Source organism: Martes martes (assembly GCF_963455335.1).
Source record: "Martes martes genome assembly, chromosome: 14".
NCBI classification, from domain to species: Eukaryota; Metazoa; Chordata; class Mammalia; order Carnivora; family Mustelidae; genus Martes; species Martes martes.
The window spans coordinates 72158599-72184961 of NC_137902.1; the positions used below are offsets into that span (position 1 = coordinate 72158599).

Sequence of the window (26363 nt, forward strand, 5' to 3'; positions counted from 1 at the left end):
AATGTCTGGATGTCCCTTCCGAGGTGACATTAGAACCTGAGTAATAATACCGCTGCATTGTACAAATACCAGTGTGACAGAACGTTCGTACGCCAAACACGATGGCTTGCGTTACACAAACCTACATGTGCCGGAGGTGTGCACGATGTTTTAAGAGCCTGAAAAACATCCCAGCTCATCATCCCAGTTTTAAGCCTAGAACATATTCAATGCAATTTAGTGTCCTATTAATCAATAATGTCTGTTGAACTTCCAAAGGAGAAATGTGCCATTTTAAGTGTTTCTCTTTATCCAAGAATCACATATATATTAGTGCACGTAGATTTCTTTCTTCAGAGTGACAATTTCCATTTGAAACAGCTTCAGTAAAGAGCCTTCCCTCTTTTGCTTCTCTCTACTATGAAATAATTCAGAGTTTCTGGGTGCTCTGTTTTTATAAGCAAGCAGCCACGAAAGATGAGAAGAGAATTCGGCACAATGAATTTTCTTGGCAAAATAATGTATTAGCTAAATGGTGTCGAGTAAATCACCTGTTCCACCAGTAGCTGGCGGAAGGCTCTCTACAGTAAATGACAAAAATAAGCCTCGGTGGAGACTTCTCAGTAATCTGCCATGTGGCTATAGATTTCAGAGTTTCTTCCTGTCAGTTTCATGCTGCATTTCTTCACAAAACTGACAGGCAGCTCACAAGGCAAGAAAAAGTTAGGATAGGTGGCTGGTGGTGAAACTGGATAGGAGCTTTCCTTCGGGGGGATAAAACACTGTTTCTGGGTGCACAAAGGAAGAGGTAGAACTTTCAGGAATGAGCGAACCATCTCCCTCGGCCAGACTGCCTGCATGCGTGTCTGCCTCTCATTTGCTCTATGACCCGGGGTGGATTCTTGGCCTTTGCTTGTGCCTCGGTTTCCTCATCCACCAGAAAACCCTCCAGAGGCTGTTGCAAGGGTAGATGAGCAATTACAGAGAAAGCACTTGGGCCACCGGGTGGCTTTGCCATTGGAACAGTAAGAGTGGGCTTCATGAGCTTTCTACGAGGTTTTGGGTCTCCCCTAGAGTTATGGCCTGATACTGTTGTCTGTTAACTAAGGGCTTAAGAGTTCTTCAAATAGTGTTGTGAAGAAGCATTAGCACTGACAGTAATTTGAACACATGGATGGAAACGGAAAGATGATTTAGAGAGGAAAGAGAATACAGACCCACTGCTCCATTGTTAATCATGATCCTGGCCATTCAGACCCCATTCACAAACATGTTTGCTTCTCTCCTGACTTGTGACCCAAACCCTCTCCCCTGAGCTAACTTTCCCAGCAGGGGGTTCCACCTGCTTTCTCACTCAACTCCTCCCAGCTACCAATGGTTACCTCCTGCATAAAGGAATGGTGCCTTTAAAAGGAAGTCACTCCGGGCCCCTGGGTGGCTCCGTTGGTTAAGCCACTGCCTTCAGCTCAGGTCATGATCCTGGAATCCCAGGATGGAGTCCCACATCACATCGGGCTCCCTGCTCAGCGGGTAGTCTGCTTCTCCCTCTGACCCTCCCCCATCTCATGCTCTTTCTGTCTCATTCTCTCTCTCAAATAAATAAATGAAATCTTAAAAAAAAAAAAAAAAGGCAGTCACCCCTAAACATTCTGGCTTCAGGCAAGTAGTCAGAACCACCTGGGAGCACCCAAAAGGAAAACCAGAGGTGGTTGGGGGGACTTTGAGCACAGAACTGTTTTCTATCCAGATGATGGGAAACACACTCTTATTTGGAGGAAAGGAGGTCAGAAAGAAACTCACATAGCGGACAGCAACCTCAGAAACAGGAGATAGGATGTTTTTTTCTTTTTTAATGGGTGATAAGAAAGGCCAGTTTGGGAAACCAAGTGTGACTACTTGCTGAGCCGCACAAACAGGACAGCATCAAGTGACCAACACTGGCCAGACCCTACCATCCAGGGGAAGCAAGCTCTATGGATGTTTCCCTTATGAACATAGTCTGGTGGTCACAGGAAAACTCATATCAGTATCGCTTTTTTCAAAATGCAAATCATATTTGTTTTTTTGTTGTTGTTTTCTTTTTGTTTTGTTTTTTAAAGATTTTATTTATTTATTTGTCAGAGAGAGTGAGTACAGGCAGACAGAGAGGCAGGCAGAGGCAGAGGGAGAAGCAGGCTCCCAGCTGAGCAAGGAGCCCGATGCGGGACTCGATCCCAGGACTCCGGGATCATGACCTGAGCTGAAGGCAGCCGCTTAACCAACTGAGCCACCCAGGCGTCCCAAAATGCAAATCATATTTGAACTTAAATGAAAAACTCAATTTAACCAAGAAATCAACTTCATTATATTTTAGGTGGACTCTCCTTAAAAAAATGGCTCTCAAGTAATCATATACTTTGTTTGGAGGTTAAAGAACTCTGGGAAAGAGCAACAAGTTGCTGGTTGCCTCAATGGCCTGGGAACCATGCACCCCTAGCCACGCAGGAGCCGGCTTGCCTATGGCCCCGGATTCTAGATGGAGAGGGGGAGGGGCTGCCAGAATTACACCGGCTTTGACTCCGATGCAGATCAGCTATAAGTAATAACAATCCTCCGGCCTCACTACAGAGAGGTGTATATGGCCATGAAGAACCCAGCTTGGCAAAGAGAAAGAACAGTCTTTTTCTCCATAATAAACAGAAAAAAAAATCCTTTTTATCTTCAACCTCAGCAAGAGGGTCAGCGGGTAAACAGCAATTATATTTTTGTTTTCTACACACCTCTGAGGCAATCAAATGAATCAAAAACGCATTTGGAGCCCGTCTGCTCCCATCCTGTCTTCTCTATCTCATCTGACAGAACAGAAACCCCTTGCAGGCACGGCTGTTCTGCCGCAAAACTGAATCTGAACGTTGTCCATCCTCGGTCAAAGTTCGAGATAAAAGCAAATGAAAGTTTCCAGTGACACATGCTCCTGGGAGCAGGAATCGCATTGACAACTCTGCATCTTGTCACACGCGGGGCCCACCTTCCATCTAGCACACGCTCCATGAATATTTACAAGAGAGACGCTGAGTCCCTTTTAGTGGAATGAAGTGTGAAAGGGTCCCTAAAGACGAGCAGGCTGGTGCTGATATGAAACAGGTCGTGGGGGGCCCTTCCTTCCTCCTGGAGCTGCACGCCGGTCCCTGCCCTCCCCCACCTCCTCCACCCCACCGGCAGACACCTGCTCCCAGGACGACTTCTGGGAACCGGCCCCCCACCCCTCTGCAAGTCCGGCAGGTGAGAATGAGCACCACCAGCAGCCGTCCAAACCCCAGAGCACCGGACCCTCAGGAAAACCTCAGCCTTCCCTTCAGCCTCCCTGCAGGCCTCCGCCGCCCTTCCTGGGACCTCTCACGGGCCACCGGCTAACACACACAGTTCCATTCTCGGAGCTCACAAAGGGCTGAGCTCCAGAGGAATAGGTCATTTGCAGCTCCCGGCTTCCCTGCAGGCCTTGCTTTGTGCCCGGGAGCCAGAGGGGACTTGGCACAGACCTTGGAGGGGAGTGAGAGAAAGTGCTCGCACTGTGCAGCCAAGCCCCAGGTAAATGTCAGGAGGCAGTAATGAAGAGCGCAATGAATCCAAGAATTGTTACTATTTATTGTTGCATTAAACTGTCAAGAACAGACATCTCAATATGTTTAGATGAATGATGGAAGAGTTTTGATATTTTAAAAATGTATGCTCTCCTCCCCGTCAAGAAAATTACACAGTCTATGCAGCGAGAGCTTTCTGAAGATTGGGAAAGCATTTCTTTTCCTGTTTTATACCAGACTGGTTTTTTTCTATCCGGAAATTGATATTTAAAAAGTTTACAGGGAAATGACCCATTCAGGGAGCTCGTGCTTTGTTTTTGCAGAGACAGAGGGCCTGACTTAGAGGAGTGTAGGTGTACAAGCTCTCCCTGGTGGGAGACGGATCTGGAACAGCCGCCCTGCTCAGGACAGCCCCTCTGCCTCCTCCTCCCCCTCACAAGTGGAGGCCAAAAGAGCACCTTCCAGAACACGTGGGCCACCAGGGCAGATCTTCAGCTGCCAGCGGGATGGCTGGACCAGCGTTTCAAATCATTGCAAATCTGCACTTGATGACAAATGGTCACTGTCCTGAGTCTCCCGGTGTCCCTGTCCTGGGCTTCTCCGTGGCCCAGCAGGTGGAGAAGGTTAACTCCGGGCACTGGAAGGGTCTGTAGGGTCTCTCCCACTACACATGACTGCTGGGCTGGGGCCCTGCCTGTGGTTGCGAGACGGTCTCGCTACCACCCTGGCCTCGGTCCCTTTCCCATATTGGATTGAATCGTGGATGGACATCAGAGTGGAGGTGGCCCTTTATGTTCTCTCTCCCAGGAAGCTGGAATCTGAACTCGGAGAGACAAATCATTCTCGCTGGGCAAATCCACAGCAAGTCAGTCAGAGCCTGAGGAAGACCAGGGAGAGAAACCAGAGAGATCCTGTTCTTTAAGCGGAGGGGAAATAAAGGTAGAAAGGACAGAGAGAGAGAGAGAGAGAGAGCGTGCAAGTACATGCACGCACCTAGAGAAGGTAGGGGCAGAGGGTGAGGGAGAGAGAAAAAGAGAATCCCAACAAGACTCCACCTCCAGCACAGAGCCTGACTCAGGGTTTGATCTCATGACCCTGAGATCATGACCTGACCCAAAATCAAGAGTCGGACTTTTAATCGACTGAGCCACCCACCCCATTCCTTCTTTTCTTGAAGGTGACTGCATTAGTGCCTGTTCTGGATTGAATTGGGTCCATTCTCTCCTCCCCTCACCCCAATTCATATGCTAATTATTGGTAGGTAGGGTCTTTAAAGAGATAATTAAGGTTCAGTGAGGTCATAAGGGTGGGGCCCTAGTCCAACCTGGGGTCTTTAGAAGGGTGGAAGACACACCAGGAATTCACACACACACGGGGCAAAAGCCAGCTAAGGCCATGGTGGGTGAGTGGCCATCTAAAAACCAATGAGAAGCCTCTGGGAAAGCAAACATGGCGGCCCCTTGTTCTTAGACTTCCTGTTCCCAGAATTGTGAGAGAATTTTCAGTTGTCCAAGCTCCTCCCCCACCCCCCCACCCCCCCCACCCCCGGCATCTGGGGCATCTTGTTAGGGCAGCCAGCATGTCCTGAGACACGGCAGAGCAGAGCACGGTTCCCATACACCCATGGCTTCCCATGGCTGGAGGCTGTGTCCAGACTTGCACCAAAAAGTGCTAGCAACTGTCTTCCTATAAACACTGGATTTTACATTTTGATCTAATTTCTGACTCCAGAGAATCTAAATGCTCCAGGACAAATCTGAAGGGGAGGGGGTTGCCGAAATAATGTTTCTCAGGAGTGATAATAAATCCAAAATGCATACTGACTTCTGGGGTTGTGTTCACTGTTCTGAGCCCTCAGCCAGGTATTTCATGACAGCCCCTTTCCCATCACTTGGCATAAACACAGGCTCACTGGATGGCCCAGTCGAGCCTCAGAAGAGTGAAACCCTATGACCCCATAATTGCACTACTGGGTATTTACCCCAAAGATACAGATGTAGTGAAAAGAAGGGACATCTGTACCCCAATGTTCATAGAAGCAATGGCCACAGTCGCCAAACTGTGGAAAGAGCCAAGATGCCCTTCAACGGACGAATGGATAAGGAAGATGTGGTCCATATACACTATAGAGTATTATGCCTCCATCAGAAAGAATGAATACCCAACTTTTCTATCAACATGGACGGGACTGGAAGAGATTATGGTCAGTGAAATAAGTCAAGCAGAGAGAGTCAATTATCATATGGTTTCGCTTACTTGTGGAGGAAAGGGAATAACATGGAGGACATTAGGAGAAGGAAAGAAGTGAGTTGGGGGAAATCGGAGGGGGAGACGAAGCATGAGAGACTGTGGACTCTGAGAAACAAACTGAGGGTTTTGGAGCAGAGGAGGGGAGGCAGTTGGGTGAGCCTGGTGGTGGGTATTAAGGAGGACACAGATTGCATGGAGAACTGGGTGTGGTGCATGAACAATGCATCTTGGAACACTGAAAAAATAAAACTAAATTAAAAAAAAAAAAGTGTGATGCCAGTGTCCAAAGGGAATGACAGTTGAGACAGCTGAGACAGGTCTCTGAAGTTGGGTACTGGATTGTTCTGGTCCCAGGAGGACAGACTCATGAGTTGTTCCTCTTAAACAGGATGTCTTTATCCAGGCTCTGCTCTGGGGGCTTGTACTTTCCCACCGTTTGTGAGGTTCCTTCCTCCCTCTGCTCTTTCAGGTGGCAGCCTGAAGCCTGACTAAGGGAGCTCTGGTTCTTGTCCCATTAGTCATGCTTCTCCCGCCTTTGAAGTAATGGCCACGTCCGCCTGTGTGCGCTCAAAGGCAGTGGTGCTAATGACACCCTGAACGGGAGCGTTCACTCGTTCACAGAAGTGCCCCGCGTGCTGGCCCGAGGCAGGGTTATGCCAGCCCAGATGCTCCAAGATCAAAATTCAGGCAGGCCCTTCTAACGCCAATGAGAAAGTGGAATTTCAGCCAGCTAACTATTTGAAGAGTGCAGTTCAGGGTTTAGTGTTAAGAACCTGTGAGCAGCACCTTGATCAGTAAATTCTTGTTGAAGCGTCTGATGGGGTTGGGCCTCAATAGCCGCCATGTTCAACTCCAGACCTGCCCCCGGTGACAACGGCCACGCTATCCACACAGGAATCCTAAAATCAAGAGACCTGCTTTCAGGCTGTCGCTCTGCCACTTACTAGCTGCGGATCCTTGAGATACTCATTTCATGGAATCATAATTTAAGAGCATGAGTTCTTGAGTCAAATGATGCGAGTTCAAATTTTTGAGATAAGATGATCTGACAAGAGGCCATTAGTTCCCCCAGGCCAACCCCTTCAAAGACAAAGATGAAGAGAGACACTAAGAAATAAATAGTATTAGACTAAAAGGAGTCTCTTTGCTCTTAAGATATTTTATCTACTGCTACTAGTTCTATATAACCGAAGAAGATTAATAATTACCCTATAAAATAAATGATGATAAAAAGAAGTATGGGGGCACCTGGGTGGCTCAGTGGGTTAAAGCCTCTGCCTTCAGCTCAGGTCATGATCCCGGGGTCCTGGGATCGAGCCCCGCATCGGGCTCTCTGCTCAGCAGGGAGCCTGCTTCCTCCTCTCTCTCTGCCTGCCTCTCTGCCTACTTGTAATCTCTGTCTGTCAGATAAATAAATAGATAAATAAATAAATAAATAAAGTATGTCAGGGGTGCCTGGGTGGCTCAACAGGTTAAGCCTCTGCCTGTGGCTCAGGTCATGATCTCAGGGTCCTGGGATTGAGCCCCGCATTGGGCTCTCTGCTTGGCAGGGAGACTGCTTCCCCCTCTCTCTGCCTGCCTCTCTGCCTACTTGTGATCTCTCTGTGTCAAATAAATTAATAAAACCTTAAAAAAGAAAAAAGTATGTCATGTATCAGCACAAAAGTCCATAGAGGGGATATCATTCCCATTTCATAGAAAGGGAAGCACAGAGAGGTAAAGTAATTGTTCTAAGGCTGCACAGCACTAATTAAACCAGGCAGTCAACCCAAGTCTCTCTGACATTAAAGTCCATGCTCTTAACCCTTCACCTTACTGCCTCTAGATGGAAAATCAGGACATCTAGATCCCATTATATGCTAAGCCAGCAACTGGGCGTGTGACTCTGTCAGGTCTCTTGTCTTCCCTGGGTTTCATTCTCCTCATCTATTAAAAAAAAAAAAAAAAAAAAGAAGTGTTGGAACACACAATCTGTTGCAGGGAGAATGCTTGCCTCTTCCAAGTCTCTAGTCCTGGAATGGCATATTCTCCGCAGTTCCAAATTCATGAAATATTTCTCTTGCCAATCAAAGCGACTCATCTCATGTGTCAGTAAATGGAATTTACTATGTATTCCTCTGTATACTCTTCCATATTAAATACGTTTAAAGAATCAGGTGGGGGTACAGGGTTGGGTCAGTGGGTAGAGCCTGTGTCTCTGGATCTTGGGGTCAGGAGTTCAAGCCCCACTTTGGGGGAGGGTAGAGATTACTTAAAATAAAATAAAAATTCAAAAAAAATAATTGGGAAAAATGCCACAAACGTAATTTGGGGATTGAGAAATCTGGGCTCTCGTTCTGGGAAAAATTATTTTATTACCTATCTAACCAGATGCTGTAAAAGAATCCATATACAATGTTTAACGATAGCCCTGCAAATTGAAAAAAAGAAACATTTTCACAATTGCTTCATTTTTCATACCTTATGTTCCATCTGTTGCCACGGCACTGATTGTGGTGTCAAAATTGCAATTACTTACACTCAGGAACAATCAGGAAAAAGGGAGATTGTGTCCAGGCCTCAATGACCCATGATCACTCTACTAATTGTGGAACAGGAATTTTAAAATCAAGAGACCCGGCTTCAGGCTGTAGCTCTACCATTTACTAGCTATGAATCCTTGGGAAACTCATTTCATGGAATAATTTAAGAGCTTGGGTTCTTGAGACAAAGGATGTGAGTTCAAATCCTGACTCTACCAGTTAACAAGGTCACAGCAGTGACCTTCTCTTAGCTGTAAATTGACAGGATAACTGCCTATCTCAGAAAGGTTGTTAAGAGGATTAAATACAATACTGCATTTCAGAAAGCATTGACCAGAGGTCCTCCTTCCTCTTTAGGGCTCAGAGTTAGCTTTCATGAATGGTATCTGTATTTTAAATGAGTCCATTGCTATGCAAAGTTCTATGCAACAGTCCCCTAAAATCAGGATACACATGATTGCAGTCCAAACCACATGGGGAAACCCAGATAAGTGTTTGGTGAACTAAAAACATCACATTACTGTTTGGTTAACATATGTAATCTGTTATTATAAGATGATGTTCTAGTAACTTTTTTAAAATATCCACTGAGTGCTTATAACAAAAGAAGCACTGTGCTGGGCAATATGAGAACTAAAAATCAGACATGGGTTCTGTGCTGAAGGGGCTAACGTGAGAATCTCAGTGCTGCTGTTACGAGGTAGAAGGAGATACTGGGTGCTAAGTCTATCCTTCAAAAGGAAGTCTCTGAAGTGAGTGTTGAAGGTCAAAAAGGATTTAGACATGGGAGGATGAGAAGGGAGAGAGAGAGAGAGAAAAGACATCCCCAACAAAGAATGGTGAACCAAGGAGTGGGTGGGAGGTGCGTAATGAGAATGAAGATGATTGCCGGAGATGTTAAAAAATGTAGGAAGAGTAACTGCCACACTTAGAATACAAATTATAAAGGGTTGGGGCACCTGGGTGGCTCAGTCGTTTAAGCATCTGACTCTTGGTTTCAGCTCAGGTTATGATCTCAGGGTCATGGGATAGAGCCCCAACTTGGACTCTATGTTCTGCATGGAGTCTGCTTGAGATTCTCTCTCCCTCTGCCCCCGCCTCCTATATGCTCACTCTCTCTCTCTCAAATAAACAAATAAATATTAGAAGGGATTAAAAAGGAGGGGTGCCTGGGTGGCTCAGTGGGTTAAAGCCTCTGCCTTCGGCTCAGGTCATGATCTCAGGTCCTGGGATCGAGCCCTGCATCAGGATCTCTGCTCAGCAGGGAGCCTACCTCCTCCTCTCTCTCTGCCTGCCTCTCTGCCTACTTGCAATTTCTGTCTGTCAAATAAATAAATGAAATCTTAAAAAAAAAAAAGAAGGGATTAAAAGGGAGAGTCTGGAGAGGGTAATATGCTAAGTGAAATAAGACAGAGAAAGATACCATATGATTTCATTTTTGTGTGCAATCTAAAACTCAAAATAAATGAGCAAACAAAACAACAAAAGAGACACAGCTATAGATACAGCAATAGTGGTAGTGGGGCTTGGGGGGACAAAACAGGTGAAGAGGACCAGGAGATACAAGCTTATGGTTATAAGTCACAGGGAGGCACAGCATGCGGAATATGTCAATAATAGCACCATAACTTTGGTGACAGATGGTAACCTCGTTTTTCATGGTGAGCATTATGTAGCATCTATAATGGCCGAAGCACTATGTTGTACGGGTGAAACTAGTATTCTGTTAACATACTTCAGCTAACAATAAAACCTTTGAAACAAGGAGAGTCTGGACCTGAGAGATCTCATAGAGAAGGACTGGAGAAGACTGGTGTTTAAGAACACTGTTTAAGAACTGCTGTTATCATTCTGTGTCCAAAGAAGGAAGAAAGCCTACCGACTCGCACATCAAGCTTATACTCATAAATTTCATCCTCAAAACCTTTCACAATCTCTCCCAAAAGACAATCTTATATCACGCTACTCACCAACCACTTTTTTGGTTTCCTCTGAAGACATCAAAAAATGTTTTGGCTATTTCTATCTGTTTGTGTTTTGGCTATTTCTAGTCCCTGGCTATTTCTCTCCATCATCTGTGTTCACATACCAGATTATAATCCTTTCTTTAAATCCCAGCCCCAACAGTGAGTCTTCCTTGATAATCTAGACCTCTTCAGTCTGTCTGCATGCTTCATTACATATTTATTTTATGAAAATGTACCATGAAGGAACTATCACTGTCCTAGAAATAAAATGACAAGGTCTCCACTCTGATTGGGGACATGTTATTTAATGCCAGGGGATTCCTCTGGTGTAAAATGAAGGGTTTGTGCAACCAAATCAACTCCCTTTCAGACCAGACTTGGCAAAGAAAGGTTATGTAGCTATTTCCAAACACTAAAACTTACATCTGAATATGAAGATTCTGTAGACATTGAGAGTAGGACATAAGATTCACCATAGATTGAGAAGACAAATTCCAAAGAGGGGTACTAAAAAAAATTTTTTTTAAGTTCTAACTGGCATTTCTGAAAAAAAGTGTATGAGCCCTTCAAAAAATAGATCAAATGTGCTCTTCCACAAAGTCCTCCCTGACCATCTCTCTCCTTCCTCTAGGTTGGAAAGAAGTCCATTTGCCTTTGTGTATAAACCGTCCCTTCTCTGTATCTTCCTGATGATAGGAACCCTTCTACCTTTGAGTAGAATTGTCATTTTCCTTCTAAGTGGTAACATCATTCAAAGAAAGAACTTCATTCCCCTTTGTCAATTAACAAAATACCTTATATTTAGTCTTTTGTTCTGTCAATATATATTCTAGGCACTGGTAATACAGCAGCACAACACAGTCGATACAAAAAGACGGTGACATTCCACTAACCCAGAGGTTCTCTGAGTGTGGTTCCTGGATGAACAGCATGAGCACCACCCAGAAACATCTTGGGAAATGCAAAGTTTGGGGGCTTACTTCCGACCTGCTGTATCAGAAACTCTTGGGAGTGGGGTACCTGTACAGAAATCTGGGTTGTATTAAGCGCCAGAGGGGATTCTGATGAAGGCTGCAGTTGAGAACCACTGAACTCAAGGGAGAAAATCATAGGTAGATAGACAGATAGACAGATAGATAGATGTTGTCTTCATCACCACTGTATCCTCAGCACCTAGGACAGAGCTTAGCACAGGTAGGTGCTCATTTTATTTGTTGAATGAACGATGAGAAGACATCTTAGAGGTAGTTCTTTGTTGAAAACAAGGTGTACTTTTGAGTTAAGAGACCGATTTTCAGGCACCTGGGTGGCTCAGTGGGTTAAGCCTCTGCCTTTGGCTCAGGTCATGATATCAGGGTTCTGGGATCGAGTTCCGCAACGGGCTCTCTGCTCAGTGGGGAGCCTGCTTCCTCCTCTCTCTCTCTGCTTGCCTCTCTGCCTACTTGTGATCTCTGTCAAATAAATAAATAAAATCTTAAAAAAAAAAAAAGACACCGATTTTCCAGTATGACTTATAAATGGAGCCCTGAAACAATTTCAGGGTAGGATTTAAAAATCATTTGGAACAATGGAAGCATCAATGGATTAAGTTTACAGTTTCCAAAGGTAATTAGTTTGAAGAACAGCCCTCATTTGGCCGTATGTTCTGATGTTGTTTACTTACTCTCAGAATACTTGGTATTTTGATTTACGGAAAGAATAAACACTTAAACATGCAAGATGTCATGCACATTTTTCTTCAGATCCTATGCCATGTTACAAATTATCTAAAGTGTAAACATTCTAGGAGCAAAGACAGCAATATAAAACGGAAGTTGCTCCAAGGTAGATCTGTGAAAATTATGCGTTGGTACTAGGAAATATATACAGGTTTCTAAGAGCCCTGAGTAATTCTGGGCCACTCAGCTAATAATAAATATTAGTTTACATGTCCTGGGCATTGAGCTATGTGCTCGGTCGTTCTGGTTCTTTAAGAATGGGGTCACAGCAAACCATTCTTCCAGTTTGGAATGGGGGACTAAAGAAAATATGGGAGACCTACGGCAAAAAGCATACACTTACAGTCATGACCTCTCCCTGCCTGTTCATCGCCAGCGTTCCTCAGCCACTCTGTTCCCCCCAGGGTACCTTCGGTGTGGGGTCAGCAGGCACTAGCTCTGTTAGGGCAGCACGAAGATAGTAGGTTTTCTCTAAAGACCATGTGTATCTTATACCTTTTAACAGAGTGTACTCAATACATATGGAAACCGAGGACAACAAAACAAAAGCACTTGAAGTCCATTTGTTCAGATCAATGATTCTTAAAGTGGGCTCCCAAGACCACAGACATCAGCCTAACCTGAGAACCAATCAGAAATGTAAACTCTCCACTCCCATCCCAGAAATACTGAGTTTGGGGAGGGGAGGCGATTAGGCACATCCATCTGGACTAACAGGCCATGGTTCCAGGTGGTTCTGATGCACAATGAAGCGTGGGCCCAAGGGGTCGAACACCAGCAGCAAAAAGGAAACCGACAGAGAAGCCACGCCACCTTTCGTGAACTTGACAATGTATTCTAACAGCCTCTTACCATCCTCCAGATGACTATGTTTAATAAAAACACAATTACACATAAAATGTGCTAAAAAAGCCATGGCTTCTCTCTGGAAAGAGATGTATGGAAAGGAGACCAAGGACTTGGGTGTGGTTTTCTGGAATGACACCAGCCTCAGCTCCCCTCCCCCACCCCACTTCACTGCCTGCAGAAGAATCTCACGGGTGGGCATTCTGTTTCTTTGATGAGCAGTGAGACAGGGAAACTGAAGGACTCCATAAAAGTCTGACTATTCCTTTTCCTGCTCCTATTCTTGCTAAGACCTCCACCTCACTTTACACAAGCCTCATAATGCAAATAATGTATGTGTTCCCTGTAAGGGACCAGGAGTCAGTGATTTCTCGAGAACAGAGAACATCTAAGGAAGGACCAGGAGAGGATGAAGCTGTCATATGTGCATTCCAGCCACCAGAGCTAGACATCTCCATGCCAGGACCTCTGGCTCCAAGGAGTGACACGTGGGCCCTTGTCTTTGTTCTCATGATTCCTGGATGCCAGACCATTGCCTTCCACCAAACACCAGACCCCAAACAAAGATAAGACTCATGCTCCTTTTTTTCTGAGTCTCCCAGATGCCCTGTCTGTACCTGTTCCCTCTATGTCTTCAATAAATGCTGCTCTCACCTCCCGCTGGCTCACATGTGACTTCCATCCTACATGAAACCAAGCCGCCCCTTGGCTGTTCCAGGAGGCCCCTCTGGGCCCTTGGACCCGGCCTGCTGGCATCAGAGCGAAGATTTTAGTGGGCAATGTAAGTTATCACTGGTCTCAGCGAATAGCTATGCCCAGCCTGTTCTGATGAAATATTAAAGGTAAACGGGTGCCCTGTCTTATTTGTCCTAGTCATTTCAGATCTATTCATTGGACTGTGATCTCAAGCTACAGGACACAATTTTTGATGTGATTTCAAGGTTTGCCATCCCCTCAAAAGGAATACGTAGACTAAAATAATTCTCTGCTTAGGAGTTAAGATATAAACTCTGGAGAAATGCAGTCCTTAGAAATATAATGCGATCCACATATGTAACTTTATTTTCCTTAAGTAACCACATTTAAAAAAAAATTAAACGAGTGGGGCACCTGGGTGGCTCAGTTGGTAAGTGTCTGCCTTCGGCTCAGGTCATGATCCCACAGTCCTAGGATCGAGCCCCGCATCGGGCTCCTTGCTCAGTGGGAGCCTGCTTCTCCCTCTCCCACTCCCCCATTTGTGTTCCCTCTCTCAGTTGTGTCTCTCGCTGTCAAATAAATAAATAAAATCTTTAAAAAAATGAAATGAATATTATTAAAATACATCTACTCCAGGGTATTAAAACTATTTTAGCATGTATGGGGCACATGGGTGGCTCGGTAGGTTAAAGCCTCTGCCTTCAGCTCAGGTCACAACCCCCAGGGTCCTGGGATCGAGTTCCACATCGGGCTTTCTGCTCCGCGGGGAGCCTGCTTCCCCCACCCCCCTGACCCAACCACCGCCTGCCTCTCTGCCTACTTGTGATCTCTGTCTGTCAAATAAATAAATAAAATCTTTTAAAAAAGAAACTATTTTAGCATGTAAACTATTATTAGCGAGATATTTTTACTTTTAAGTCCTCAAAATCTTGCATGTATTTACACATATATGCCATCTCAATTAAAACGTTAAATTTTAACTAGAAATACTTGATGTTTCCTTTAAGCTTAATAAAATTTGTCATTGCAAAAGTGGATTCTATATCCAAGTTGGTCCAAACATACTACAAAGGCTTTCAGTAGTCTAACTGGGTATCAGTATGTATGTATGTATTTATTTATTTATCAGAGAGAGAGAGAGAGAAAGTGCAAATGGGGAGAGGCAGGCAGAAGGAGAAGGAGACTCCCCACTGAGTAGGGAGTCCCCATGCAGGGTTAGATCCCAGGACCCTAGGATCATGACCTGAGCTGAAGGCAGATGATTAACAGACTGAGCCACCCAGGCATCCCTGGACACCAGTTTTTATATTTTAATAAAAAATAAATTAAACTGTTAAAAAAAAAAAAAGGAAAACCATAGGCCCAAAATGTTGAAACTTAGACCGACCTTCCAAGTCCAGGTAATAACCAATTAATTGTGATTTCAGTCTCCCCAGGAACGTGGCTTTAACTGGGTCAGTCAGGACATTTTCCTTCCCATCAGCACCAGTGAGTCTGTCTCCTGGGTCCTCTCCATCTTGCTCCGGAAGATAAAGTAATCTGCAGGATGAGACCCCTTGCTTTCCCCCTAGGAAACAGCCTCGCCTGGAAGAATCCTTTTATTTTGCTAATAACTTTCTCGTTCCATTCTCTATCAAAAATAAAAACAAACAGGAAAACATTTTGTACAACTCCTGGGAGTGACTCTGTACTCGCTCATGGGGTGCAGCCTGATTCATGAACCCTTTAACAAAACCAATCAGATCTTTAAATTTACTTGGTGGATTTTTCCTTAACAACTGAAAGTTCAATTTCTCAGTCAGGCCAGCTACATTTCCAGCACTCAGGAGCTGCCAGTGGATACGGGCTATCCTGCCGGACAGCGCTAGAACATACCAGCATGGTTAAGAAATCTGGTTTTAGGGGTGCCTGGTTGGCTCAGGCACGAGAGCCCAAGACTCTTGGTCTCATGAGTTGGTGAGTTTGACCCCATATTGGGAGTAGAGATTAATGGAAGATAGGAAGAGAAAGAAATAGAGGGGAAAGAAAGAAAGGAAAAGAGGGAAAGGAAAAGGAAGGGAAGAAAGAAAGAAAAGGGGGAGGAGGGAGGGAGGGAGGGAGGAATTAAGTCTGCTTTGCCCTTTCCTGTCCTGCACGCTTCACTTCTATCACCTGCTAAGTGATGGGGGACCCCCACACACCACGTCTATTTCGACTTCTGAACTAGCAGGGATACATTCTCAGCAGGTGACTTCTCCCTCCAGGGCAGCCGCGGCTAGAGCATCGCATCAGTCCCGAGGAATCAGAAGCAATCTAAGCCCACAGGCTGGGAGCGGCTGGGCACATGTAATTCATACCCGACGGCCACAAAACGTCCCTGGCCATGAATCACTCCAGGCAGCACCGGTTAACACCGTGAAGGACCAGGACCGTCGGCACGGGGGCCGCTGCCTGCGGCTGCACCTGCCACCGCGGGGCCTGGAGCAGCTCTTCTCCCCAAATGCTTTCTGAACTGGGGTTGCTGCCGTGGTATGTCAATGAGCAAATCCCAAACTACTCTAAAACGTCTACACTTTTACCCTAATGGTCCGCAATGGGATTTTAAACATGGCTTAAATAGACCGGAGGAAGGCGGGAAGGACTGCGCCGGGAGACCCTAGCATCAGAACCAAGAGCACGCCCCCCCGACCGCTTGCGGTTGGCGGTTTCCCGCCGGGCAAACGGAAGCAAAAGCGCCCCTGACTGACGTCAAAGGAGGCGGTCGCTCCCGGTCCCCACCGTGAAGTCCCTGCGGCCATCTCTACTGTGGTTAGTCCGCGCTAAGCTTTCTCTGGCGGTCGTGGCGGCTCGCCATAGAAAGTCTTCAGAATAAGAGACGAAAAAGGAATCGTGCCTTTAGTGACAAGGAGCTGGCGCAGTTACGAAAATCCAGCGGCAGAAAGCACTAGCTGAGGTAGAGTGGGGAACGCAGACGCGGTACGGCGTCCGCGGATGGGCGGAACGATTCGGTCGCGTCCCTGAGGTTTCCGCCCGGGGTCTGAGAGCCGCTTCCGTTGCTCAGCGGAAGTGTGGGTCGCCAGAGGACGACTCCGGGAGGGATCGGCTCTCCGCCGTGTGCCCAGCCGGAATCATGTCGAGTTTGGCGGTGAGAGACCCGGCGATGGATCGGTCGCTGCGTTCCGTGTTCGTGGGCAACATTCCGTACGAGGCCACCGAGGAGCAGCTGAAGGACATTTTCTCGGAGGTGGGTTCGGTGGTCAGCTTCCGGCTGGTGTACGACCGCGAGACGGGCAAGCCCAAGGGCTATGGCTTCTGCGAGTACCAGGACCAGGAGACCGCGCTCAGTGCCATGCGGAACCTCAACGGGCGCGAGTTCAGCGGCAGGGCGCTGCGGGTGGACAATGCCGCCAGCGAGAAGAACAAGGAGGAGCTCAAGAGCCTCGGGCCCGCGGCGCCCATCATCGACTCCCCGTACGGGGACCCCATCGACCCCGAGGACGCCCCCGAGTCCATCACCAGGGCGGTCGCCAGCCTGCCGCCGGAGCAGATGTTCGAGCTCATGAAGCAGATGAAGCTGTGTGTGCAGAACAGTCACCAGGAAGCGCGGAACATGCTGCTGCAGAACCCGCAGCTGGCCTACGCGCTGCTGCAGGCCCAGGTGGTCATGAGGATCATGGACCCCGAGATCGCGCTGAAGATCCTGCACCGCAAGATACATGTCACGCCGCTGATCCCGGGCAAATCCCAGCCTGTCTCGGGCCCCGGCCCCGGGCCCGGCCCTGGCCCCGGCCCCGGCCCCGGCCCCGGCCCCGGGCTGGGCCCCGGCCCCAATGTTCTGCTCAACCAGCAGAACCCTCCCGCCCCGCAGCCTCAGCACATGGCCAGAAGACCCGTCAAAGACATCCCTCCTCTGATGCAGACCCCTATCCAGGGCGGGATTCCGGCCCCGGGCCCCATACCGGCCGCGGTTCCCGGGCCGGGGCCGGGTGCCTTAACCCCTGGTGGAGGAATGCAGCCCCAGGTTGGAATGCCAGGCGTTGGTCCAGTGCCTTTAGAGCGGGGACAGGTGCAGATGTCGGATCCTAGAGCTCCTATACCTCGTGGGCCCATGACTGCCGGGGGCCTCCCTCCTCGAGGACTGTTGGGAGATGCTCCAAACGACCCACGTGGAGGGACTCTGCTTTCAGTCACTGGAGAAGTAGAGCCCAGAGGCTATCTTGGCCCGCCTCATCAGGGCCCCCCCATGCACCATGCCTCTGGTCATGACGGCAGGGGCCCTTCCTCACATGAGATGAGGGGAGGGCCGTTAGCAGATCCCAGACTGCTGATGGGAGAGCCCAGGGGACCCATGATAGATCAGAGAGGTCTCCCTATGGATGGTAGAGGTAGTAGAGATTCTCGAGGGCTGGAGACTCGAGCCATGGAGACCGAAGTCTTAGAGACAAGAGTGATGGAGAGAAGAGGAATGGAGACCTGTGCGATGGAAACCAGAGGGATGGAAGCAAGAGGCATAGATGGAAGAGGGTTGGAGATACGGGGTCCTGGCCCCAGTTCCAGAGGCCCTATGACTGGTGGAATCCAGGGACCTGGGCCCATTAGTATGGGGGCAGGTGGTCCTCAGGGACCTAGACAGGTCTCCAGCATTTCCGGGGTGGGAAATCCTGGAGCTGGCATGCAGGGGGCAGGCATCCAAGGAGCGGGCATGCAGGGGGCGGGCATGCAGGGAGCAGGCATCCAAGGGGCAGGTATGCAGGGGGCAGGCATGCAGGGGGCAGGCATACAAGCAGTGGGTATGCAGGGGGCAGGCAAGCAAGGTGGAGGCCAGCCTAGCAGTTTCAGTCCTGGGCAGAGCCAGGTAACTCCACAGGATCAAGAAAAGGCAGCTCTGATCATGCAGGTTCTTCAACTGACTGCAGATCAGATCGCCATGCTGCCCCCTGAGCAAAGGCAGAGCATCCTCATTTTAAAGGAACAAATTCAGAAATCGACTGGGGCTTCTTGAAAGGTTTTAGGAAATGTTTGACAGTAGTCCTAAAGTTTTTCTGTAGCATGGGGAATGGATGCAGAAAGCTGACTTCTGCATCCCCACAGTTGAATGGTTAGAGTTTCCCTCCCAGACCTTATCTCATTTCATCTTGTTGTCTTTCTTTATTGTTGTTGTTTGTATTTTTAATAGGGGGGGTAGGGGGAGGAAGGAGTGGGTCTGTTCACTTTTATTCACTGTAAATATACACAAATAACTCTGAACATGGTTATATTACACCAAATAAGATTACAAAGAATATGCAGCAATATTAAAAGTGTCTACAATATGTTAACTACATTTTTTAAAATAACTGGGTTAAACAGTGTGAAAACTGCACGTAAAGACTAAACTATGACCTGTTAAAATGGTAATGTACTAAGATAGTTTAAGATTTTTGGTTGTGTTAGAAAATAAAGAAGTTTACCTCGGAATTATAAGATACATGTTTTGGTAAGCCATTGAAAATACAAAATCCTATTTTGGGGACAATGCTGTATTAGGTTAAGCATCATTTTAGTGTTTTGGAAGATATTTCAAAATATTAGTACTAATTAACTTGTAGTATTAGAATTGTTTTGTTTTGTTTTGTTTAAGGTATGCTACCTGAATAATCCAGGAATGCATCTGGTGAGATGTTTCACTTATCCCTCCATTCAGACACCTGCAGTATTCTGGCTTGGCCTTGAGCGGAACGATTTAGCTGGGACAGGTCTGGGATCAGCCAGGTTGCTGAAGGCTGCTCCCATGAGACTCAGCTGCTCTTAATACCTTCTTGTTTCTCAGTGGTCTTCAAGCCCTGAATATGAATCTAAGTAATACCCTCACATCCTTTCTGATGATTTCAGTGTCTCGGCAGCAGCTGATCTGGGTGAATTCTGCCCAGCATTAGACTTCTCATAAGTTGCCAAAAGCTTCATGCAGTAAAGTTCCCAGGTTCCTGGGGACTAGCTTCCATGTACAGATGGTATCCATGTGGTCAGCCAGAGTCAGGACTTAAAAATCTTAGTCCCTCCAACACTTAACATGCCTTTCAGTTTTCTTATTTGCAGATCTACTTACTATCACCCTGTTACCAGAATAATTGAGACCCAGGTATGTAGAGAAATCTCTGCTCGACTAGTTATTACTTACTTTGCTTTTTATAATAAAGCCGTTTAGTCCTAATATACATACTCTGAGAGATTTAAAAGTAGGAAGGCGGGGCTTACCACATTTTCTGTAGAGCTACTACCTAATTCATTTTCAACCCTTGAAGATGTGGATGAACACATACAAATTTGTGTCATAGACCAAATTCTAATTAACAGAAGCATAAACACCCAAATAACCAGGTGGTCTTACCCTGGAGAAGAAAAACCAATGTCTAGTAACAGGAAAAAACAGCATTTAATACAAGGAGAGAGCTGAAACTTGGAAACTGAATTTTTCCCCTTAGGAGGTTTTTGCATCTTAAATGGGTACTTGGCTCTTTTTTACAAAATTTTCTTCCCCTGTGCTATTTCCTGCCACCTGTTTTACTCATATTTTTTATTGTTATTCATAATATCCACCTTGCCATGTTTTCTATATGCTTCCCCCCTCCCATATTGGGGAGGATAACTCCTTTGCATGTATGATAGTTTTGGTTAATATTAATTCACAGAGTTGGCTTGATTACTTGGAAGTTACCATTGCTTTATCTCAAAACTTTCACTGAAGGGCTCTAACTGAAAACAGATGTTACGTTCTTTGTTGTAGTTAAATCTGCATTGTTCAGTGTAGACTGAATAAAAGGAATGTAAAATTAAGGATGACTTTCGTATCTGATGTTTACTTTTATTGAATGAATTAATCAAAAGATACCTATCCGTGAGAGATCCATGGGTCTGAATACTTTCTTCTAAATGAAAAAGGCAAAACTAAAAAATAAATTAATTAAAAATTGCAGGAGTGGATAGAAATCCCTTTTTGAAATCCATTATCTGTGTAGTTCTACAGCTGAAATAACTACGAAGACATGTTACTCTAGTTGGTGTCACCAGTAACATCTTGGTGCGTGCCCAGATATTAGGTCTTTGCTTGTGTCCCCCACAGAGAACTCTTCCAGGTCCCAGAAGACCTTACAGTCCCCTCCATAACTGACAGCACTTGTTATGTTGCAGCCTACAACTTTACCACACTCTGCATCCCCCACTCCCACTTTGCATAGACTGGGAACTCCGAACATGGACTGTCCCTCGTTTCTGTGTTTGCTATGCCAAAATCACAGGAGACAACAAAACATTCTGTCTTTCTGAAGGGGGAAATCCCATTTTCCCAAAAAAGTTTCCACACAGAACAAAGTGAGCTATAACAAGGAGTTACATGAGAAAACAAACTAGTAGCAGATAGCAGAAGCAATCTACCTTGCTCTGAAAAACCTTATAAAATAGGTTCTTACTTCCGGTTCACTGAGTATCTCAGGGCTGATGGACAGAGCCTCATTTCATTTGATGGTGATCCCAGCAATGTGTGTGTGCTCTGATCAGAATCTTACGTCTGTTACTACATAATCACTGGTTATAACCCAGAGCATCTTGCATTCTGCCAAATATGGAATCACAGATGCAATTGCGAAGTCTTTCATAGTAACAATACCTAAAGACAGTGGAGTGAAACAATGCTTTGCAAATGCCTCCTTAGGGCTGCTTCCTCTCCAGCAGTGTATTTCTTGGGGAATAGGAAAAGGTCAACTTTAATCAGTGCCTGCCCATTAGCCCCTCCCCTCTTCTATTTTAAGAGTTACTTGATAAGCTATAAACCAGTATGAATCCTGGATGAAGGTAGACTTAATCCAAGTGAGATCAAGTATGACTTTTCAACACTTTCCAGAATTGTAATGGTAGAAAAGCATTAAAAACAGCAATAAAACAAAAAAACCCAAACCAAAAACCTTAGTATAATCTCAGTTTGCAAAGCGTCTTGCTTTCCCAAGCTTTGATGGGACATTAAGCACACAGAACCTAATTTCCTACAGTATGTCAGGCCTTCCTCTTAGATCTGAGGAGGCCTAAGGGTAATTATGCGCAGCAACCCACTGTGGAGGAGACTGAATTATCCATCACATCTCATGGTCTTCTCACAAAAGAATGAGTCAGCCTCTGACTAAATTGTCAGCTAATCTCTAGACAGACCTCTGCTTGGAGCTGGCTTTTCTCACCAGCCTTGTCAAGAACTAATTCATTGTAAGAAAATTAATATACTTAAAAATATATCATTAAGGCTATTATTAACTTTAATAGTATGAATATTATGATATTGGTATAAAGGTTGTGAAAATATCTCATACATACGCATATTCCAAATCTTAACTAGATCTCCTAATATTTTCATTTGCTTTTATGCACTTCTAAACAAATGTTTAAAAAACAAATAAATACAAACCAAATATTTACTCCTTTAGCTGAAAATCCAGCTTTCTAAGTGTTCATATTACAAACCACCTTTCTCATGAGATGTTAACAGTTGGTATTTTTCTACCACTGTATAACCCTTATGTCAGTAAAGGGCCTACACTGCATCAAAAGTGACATTGGGGTAGGATTATCAAAAATAACAAGCTCGGAGATTATCAAACACTGTACATAAAAACACTCAAGTATTACCCTAGAAAAAAAGCTGAAGTATTCGGTAAATGACAGTTCTTGATTGGCAGGAGTTGGTGTAGGTGCCAAAGGCAGGTAATTAATCATTAAAGAGTTAGACTAAAATGCACAATATTCTCAGCCGTAATTGCTTTTGTATGAACCAGTATGCATTAAATCTGCAAACATCATTCTCACGGGTCCCAAAGGTCGGTCATTTAAAAAAAGAATCTGTTTGATTACTAATTTGTTGTCTATCACAAAAGTAGAATGGATTATCTCTCAGACCTCAAGCCATGAAACCAGCAGTTTCCCCCCAAAACTATTTTGTCTCTGTACTTAATTACCTGTCTTACCCAAAATTCTGTCAGCCTTTCATTGCTCTGCTACCTGGAAAGACTATCAGACAACCTAGGTATTTATGAATCTATCTCTTTATCCTTAGAAATTCCACAGAACGAGATATATCTGCTCTAACTCAGCCCCCAATCTCCTTTACCTTGAAGGTTCAATTTTTTTTAAGTTTTTATTTATTTATTTGACAGACAGAGATCACAAGTAGGCAAAGAGGCAGGCAGAGAGGGAGAGGGGGAAGCAGGCTCCCCACCGAGCAGAGAGCCCGATGCGGGGCTCGATCCCAGGACCCTGGGATCATGACCTGAGCTGAAGGCAGAGGCTTTAACCCACTGAGCCACCCAGGCACCCCTTGAAGTTTCAATTTTAATAACATTCAAAACATGACCCACATTAAAAATCATGTAGTTGAGTTTATAACAGGATGAAAAGGCCTATACGGGGCTTTCTTGCTGCATTAACATCCATGAAATCATGTTCTGTGTCCCAAACATCACCCTTGTTCACATGTTAAAGAACATAGCAACATAAATGAGGAATTCAAACATTTCCAGACACCACCCTGGCTCTGTGAGGATAAGCACAACCACCACCTATGAAGAGTAGGCTTCCTGTCTTAAGGCAAGTCTACATCCAAAATGCTTCCGTGTTTCTCCACTCGCCCATCATCACATGCTTTCCCCTCCCCACCATCCATTTTGTCAGTTTTGTTCTCTGGAAGCTCTAAATATCTTTGAACAAGGGACTTGGACCTGTGCCCTTGGGCCCATAAGGCCTGCAGATATTTAAGCCCAAGGGTTTCAAAATTTTGAATTGGAGTACAGGTAAGGTCACCATATACTCCTCAGTGGGGCCACAGGCCCAGCCTCTCCTATGGCCTTAACAGCAGGTGTGATTCACACACCTCTTGGCCAGTCCCAGGCACGCTTGGAGTTTACAGCTCCTGTTTTCCTCTGTAGGAAAATACCTCTGTTCAATTCGATAGAAATTTTTAGTTCACAAATGTGAACTAGAAAAGCAGCTGGACCACAAGTCCAGCACGTCTATTTCTGCCGAATCAACTAACCAAGCAAACATACAAACACCCAAAACAAAGAAATGCACCAAAAAAAAAAAAAAAAAAAAAGAAAGAAAAGAAAGAAAAAAAGGCACGGCACATTTTTTATTGCTAACTTTTCATGAGATATACTGAACCAAGGAATATCCTATAATCCTAATCCAATGAGTACCTTTCTCCCACAAATGTTTTGTATTTTTAATAAATATTAAGCCAAAATAACTATATTTTTCAATTCAAAAATATAGTTCTAGAAAGAGAAATATATGTAATATTAAATGCTAATGGCTCTAGAATGGGCATTTATTTAGGATACAGAGGGAAAGAGGGTTCTTTGATGTCTTTATCTTTATTAAATAATTTTAAAAAAATTCCACCATGTAATTTCCACACAGAAGCCACACTAATTACAAAAATAATAACAAAAAATCAGATCATGCCCTCCCTTATTTAAAACCTCTCATGGCTTACATTGCTTTTAGAATAAAATCCCACATCCTTACCATGTCCTACAAGGCCCTGAGCCAAACCCACATCCCACCCAGTCCCCTGACTCAGGGCTGAAGCGGCTTCAGGCCGAGCTTCGTTTCCTGGAGTTGATGAACTCGTTTTCACCTCTGAGCTTTGTACTTGGCAGTTTCTCTTCTTCTGACCCCTCTCCTTCTCTAGAGGGGTGAGTTCCTTCTCTTTACTCAGGCTTCAACTTCTAGACCCCTTTCCTCAGAGGGCTTTTCCTGAACACCCCCAGTTAAAATGGTCTCCCCACTGTCTCTCCTGTTCTCCTTCTGTTTTTAAACAATGGCTCTCTTACCTGAGCACCCCTAAACCATCAACCTGTGCTTCCCAATCCTTTTGCAAAACCCATCGTTCTGCACGCAACGCAAACTGGATGATGGCGGCTCATGAGTTACTCTTCAATATGGCGTCATGACATTTGTCCTGTCAATTGTGTCTGTTCCCACACTGATGCTGGTCGTGTGACTGCGGGAATGCATAGATGAGGGGATGGGCCCCGGCAGACTGAGAGAGATACAGACACAGATACAAGGTATGGGCGTATCTATGGGATAGGGTTGCAAAAAAAAAAAAAAAAAAAGGTGATTTCTATGAAAACTGTTGAGGTTGGGGGGCTGAAGAACTCCATTTGAGAAAGGTTTCATCTCTGCTCTTTTTCTGCTGGGCCCCATTAACTCTTGTTCGGTTTTTTGCCTCTGAATAAGCCTGAGAGGCTTTGTTCCCACTTCAAGGGGGAAGCAAGAAGGTCAGTTCTCTGCATTTGTCCCTAGGACCTCAAACACCTAATAACATCCCAGAAGAGCCAGATCCTGAACATGTTCTGGGACATTCGCTTCGAATGAACCTCGGCTGACTCCTGGGAGAACGTCTGTTGTTCACCTGGCTCTCGCCTTTGATTGGACCCTGTCCTGGGTTCCTGGAGGAACATGGAACCTAGACCATTTTACAATACAAACCCTTAGCCCCAAGCAATGGTGAGACTCATTTTCCTTTCTTCTCTAAGTCTCCCAGATGCTCTGTCTGCTGTTCTCTGCCCCTCACTCACACTAAAAAACACTTTCCACTTCCCCTGTGTGCATATGATTTCTGGCCTGCGTGAAGCCAAGGACCGTCTTGGCTGGTCCTGTAGGATCTTCTCCTGGATTCTTGCCCCCAGCCTGCCTGCATCACGATGATGCGTGCATATTCATGTCACCTGTGTTCATAAACCACTTGATGCCCATTGTACTGTTTGTCATACATATAAAGATAGAAATCGATATATTATTTATATGGATTGAAAAGACTATTTCTATGAGAACGATGGGGAATGTCTTGAGAAGATTTGATAAAGGTAACTGGCTAAAAAGGGATTGTTAAATCTTGGGGGGGCAAGATAATTGAAAAATACTTTTAAAAAATCCTGGAGGGGCGCCTGGGTGGCTCAGTTGGTTGAACGTCTCCCCTTGGCTCAGGTCATGATCTCAGGGTCCTGGGATCCAGCCCCACATGGCCTCCCTGATCAGCAGATAGTCTGCTTCACCCTCTCCCTCTGCCCCTCACCCCTGCTCATGCTCTCATGTGCACACACACACACACACACACACACTCTGTCAAATAAATAAAATGCTGAAAAAAAAATCTTTGAAATCTAGGGGCACCTGGGTGGTTCAGTTGGTTGAGCATCTAACTCCTGATTTTGGCTCGGGTCATGATCTCAGAGTGGTGACATCGAGCCCCCAGTTGGGCTCTGTGCTCAGCTGGGGTGGAAGACTGGGAGGGTTGGGGAGAGGAGTCTGCCTGAGATTCTCTCTCTCTCTCTCTCTCTCTTCCCCTTCCTGCTCCAGTTCAAGCATGTGCTTGCTCTCTCTCTCTAGAAAAAAAAAATTTTTTTTTTGAAATCTGAAACTCACAATCCTAAACAAAGCATTATATCAAAACCTTCGATTTTTTTGCAGAATATTTTCAGATAACGGAGGAAAAAATCTTGAGGAAATTTAATCTGAATTTGGGTACTACAGTGCTTCTCCTTCCATCCTTGGAGGGAAATACACCAATGCAGCCCATACTAGACCCCCTCCTCCCACCCTGATGGGATGTCACAGGCTCCAGGGACCTGAGGTTGCTTTAAACTCTCCCTAATGAAAATGTGTCTTGGGCCGGCAGCATCGGCATCACCTGGAAGTCTGTTAGAAATGCAGAATGTGAGGCCACCCCAGACCTGCTGAATTAGAACCTGTGAGTGACAGCATATGTATTTTTCTCTGACTTATTTTGCTTCATACATTCTAGCTCTGTCCATGCCATTACAA

The 26363-nt window shown here is 45.5% G+C and overlaps 2 protein-coding genes across 3 annotated transcripts in view; one reads left to right on the plus strand and one right to left on the minus strand.

Annotated features, from left to right (window-relative positions):
• The window catches only part of PRKG1 (protein kinase cGMP-dependent 1), a gene marked incomplete at its 5' end in the record, with an annotated part of 1240279 nt that overhangs the window by 533043 nt on the left and 680873 nt on the right, over positions 1 to 26363 (minus strand). The gene's annotated exons all lie outside the window — the stretch shown is intronic.
• Positions 16601 to 20431, plus strand: CSTF2T (cleavage stimulation factor subunit 2 tau variant). The gene has a single exon (XM_080822614.1). It carries the CDS (start codon positions 16648 to 16650, stop codon positions 18517 to 18519), a length of 1872 nt encoding a protein of 623 aa, XP_080678740.1. The 5' UTR covers positions 16601 to 16647; the 3' UTR covers positions 18520 to 20431.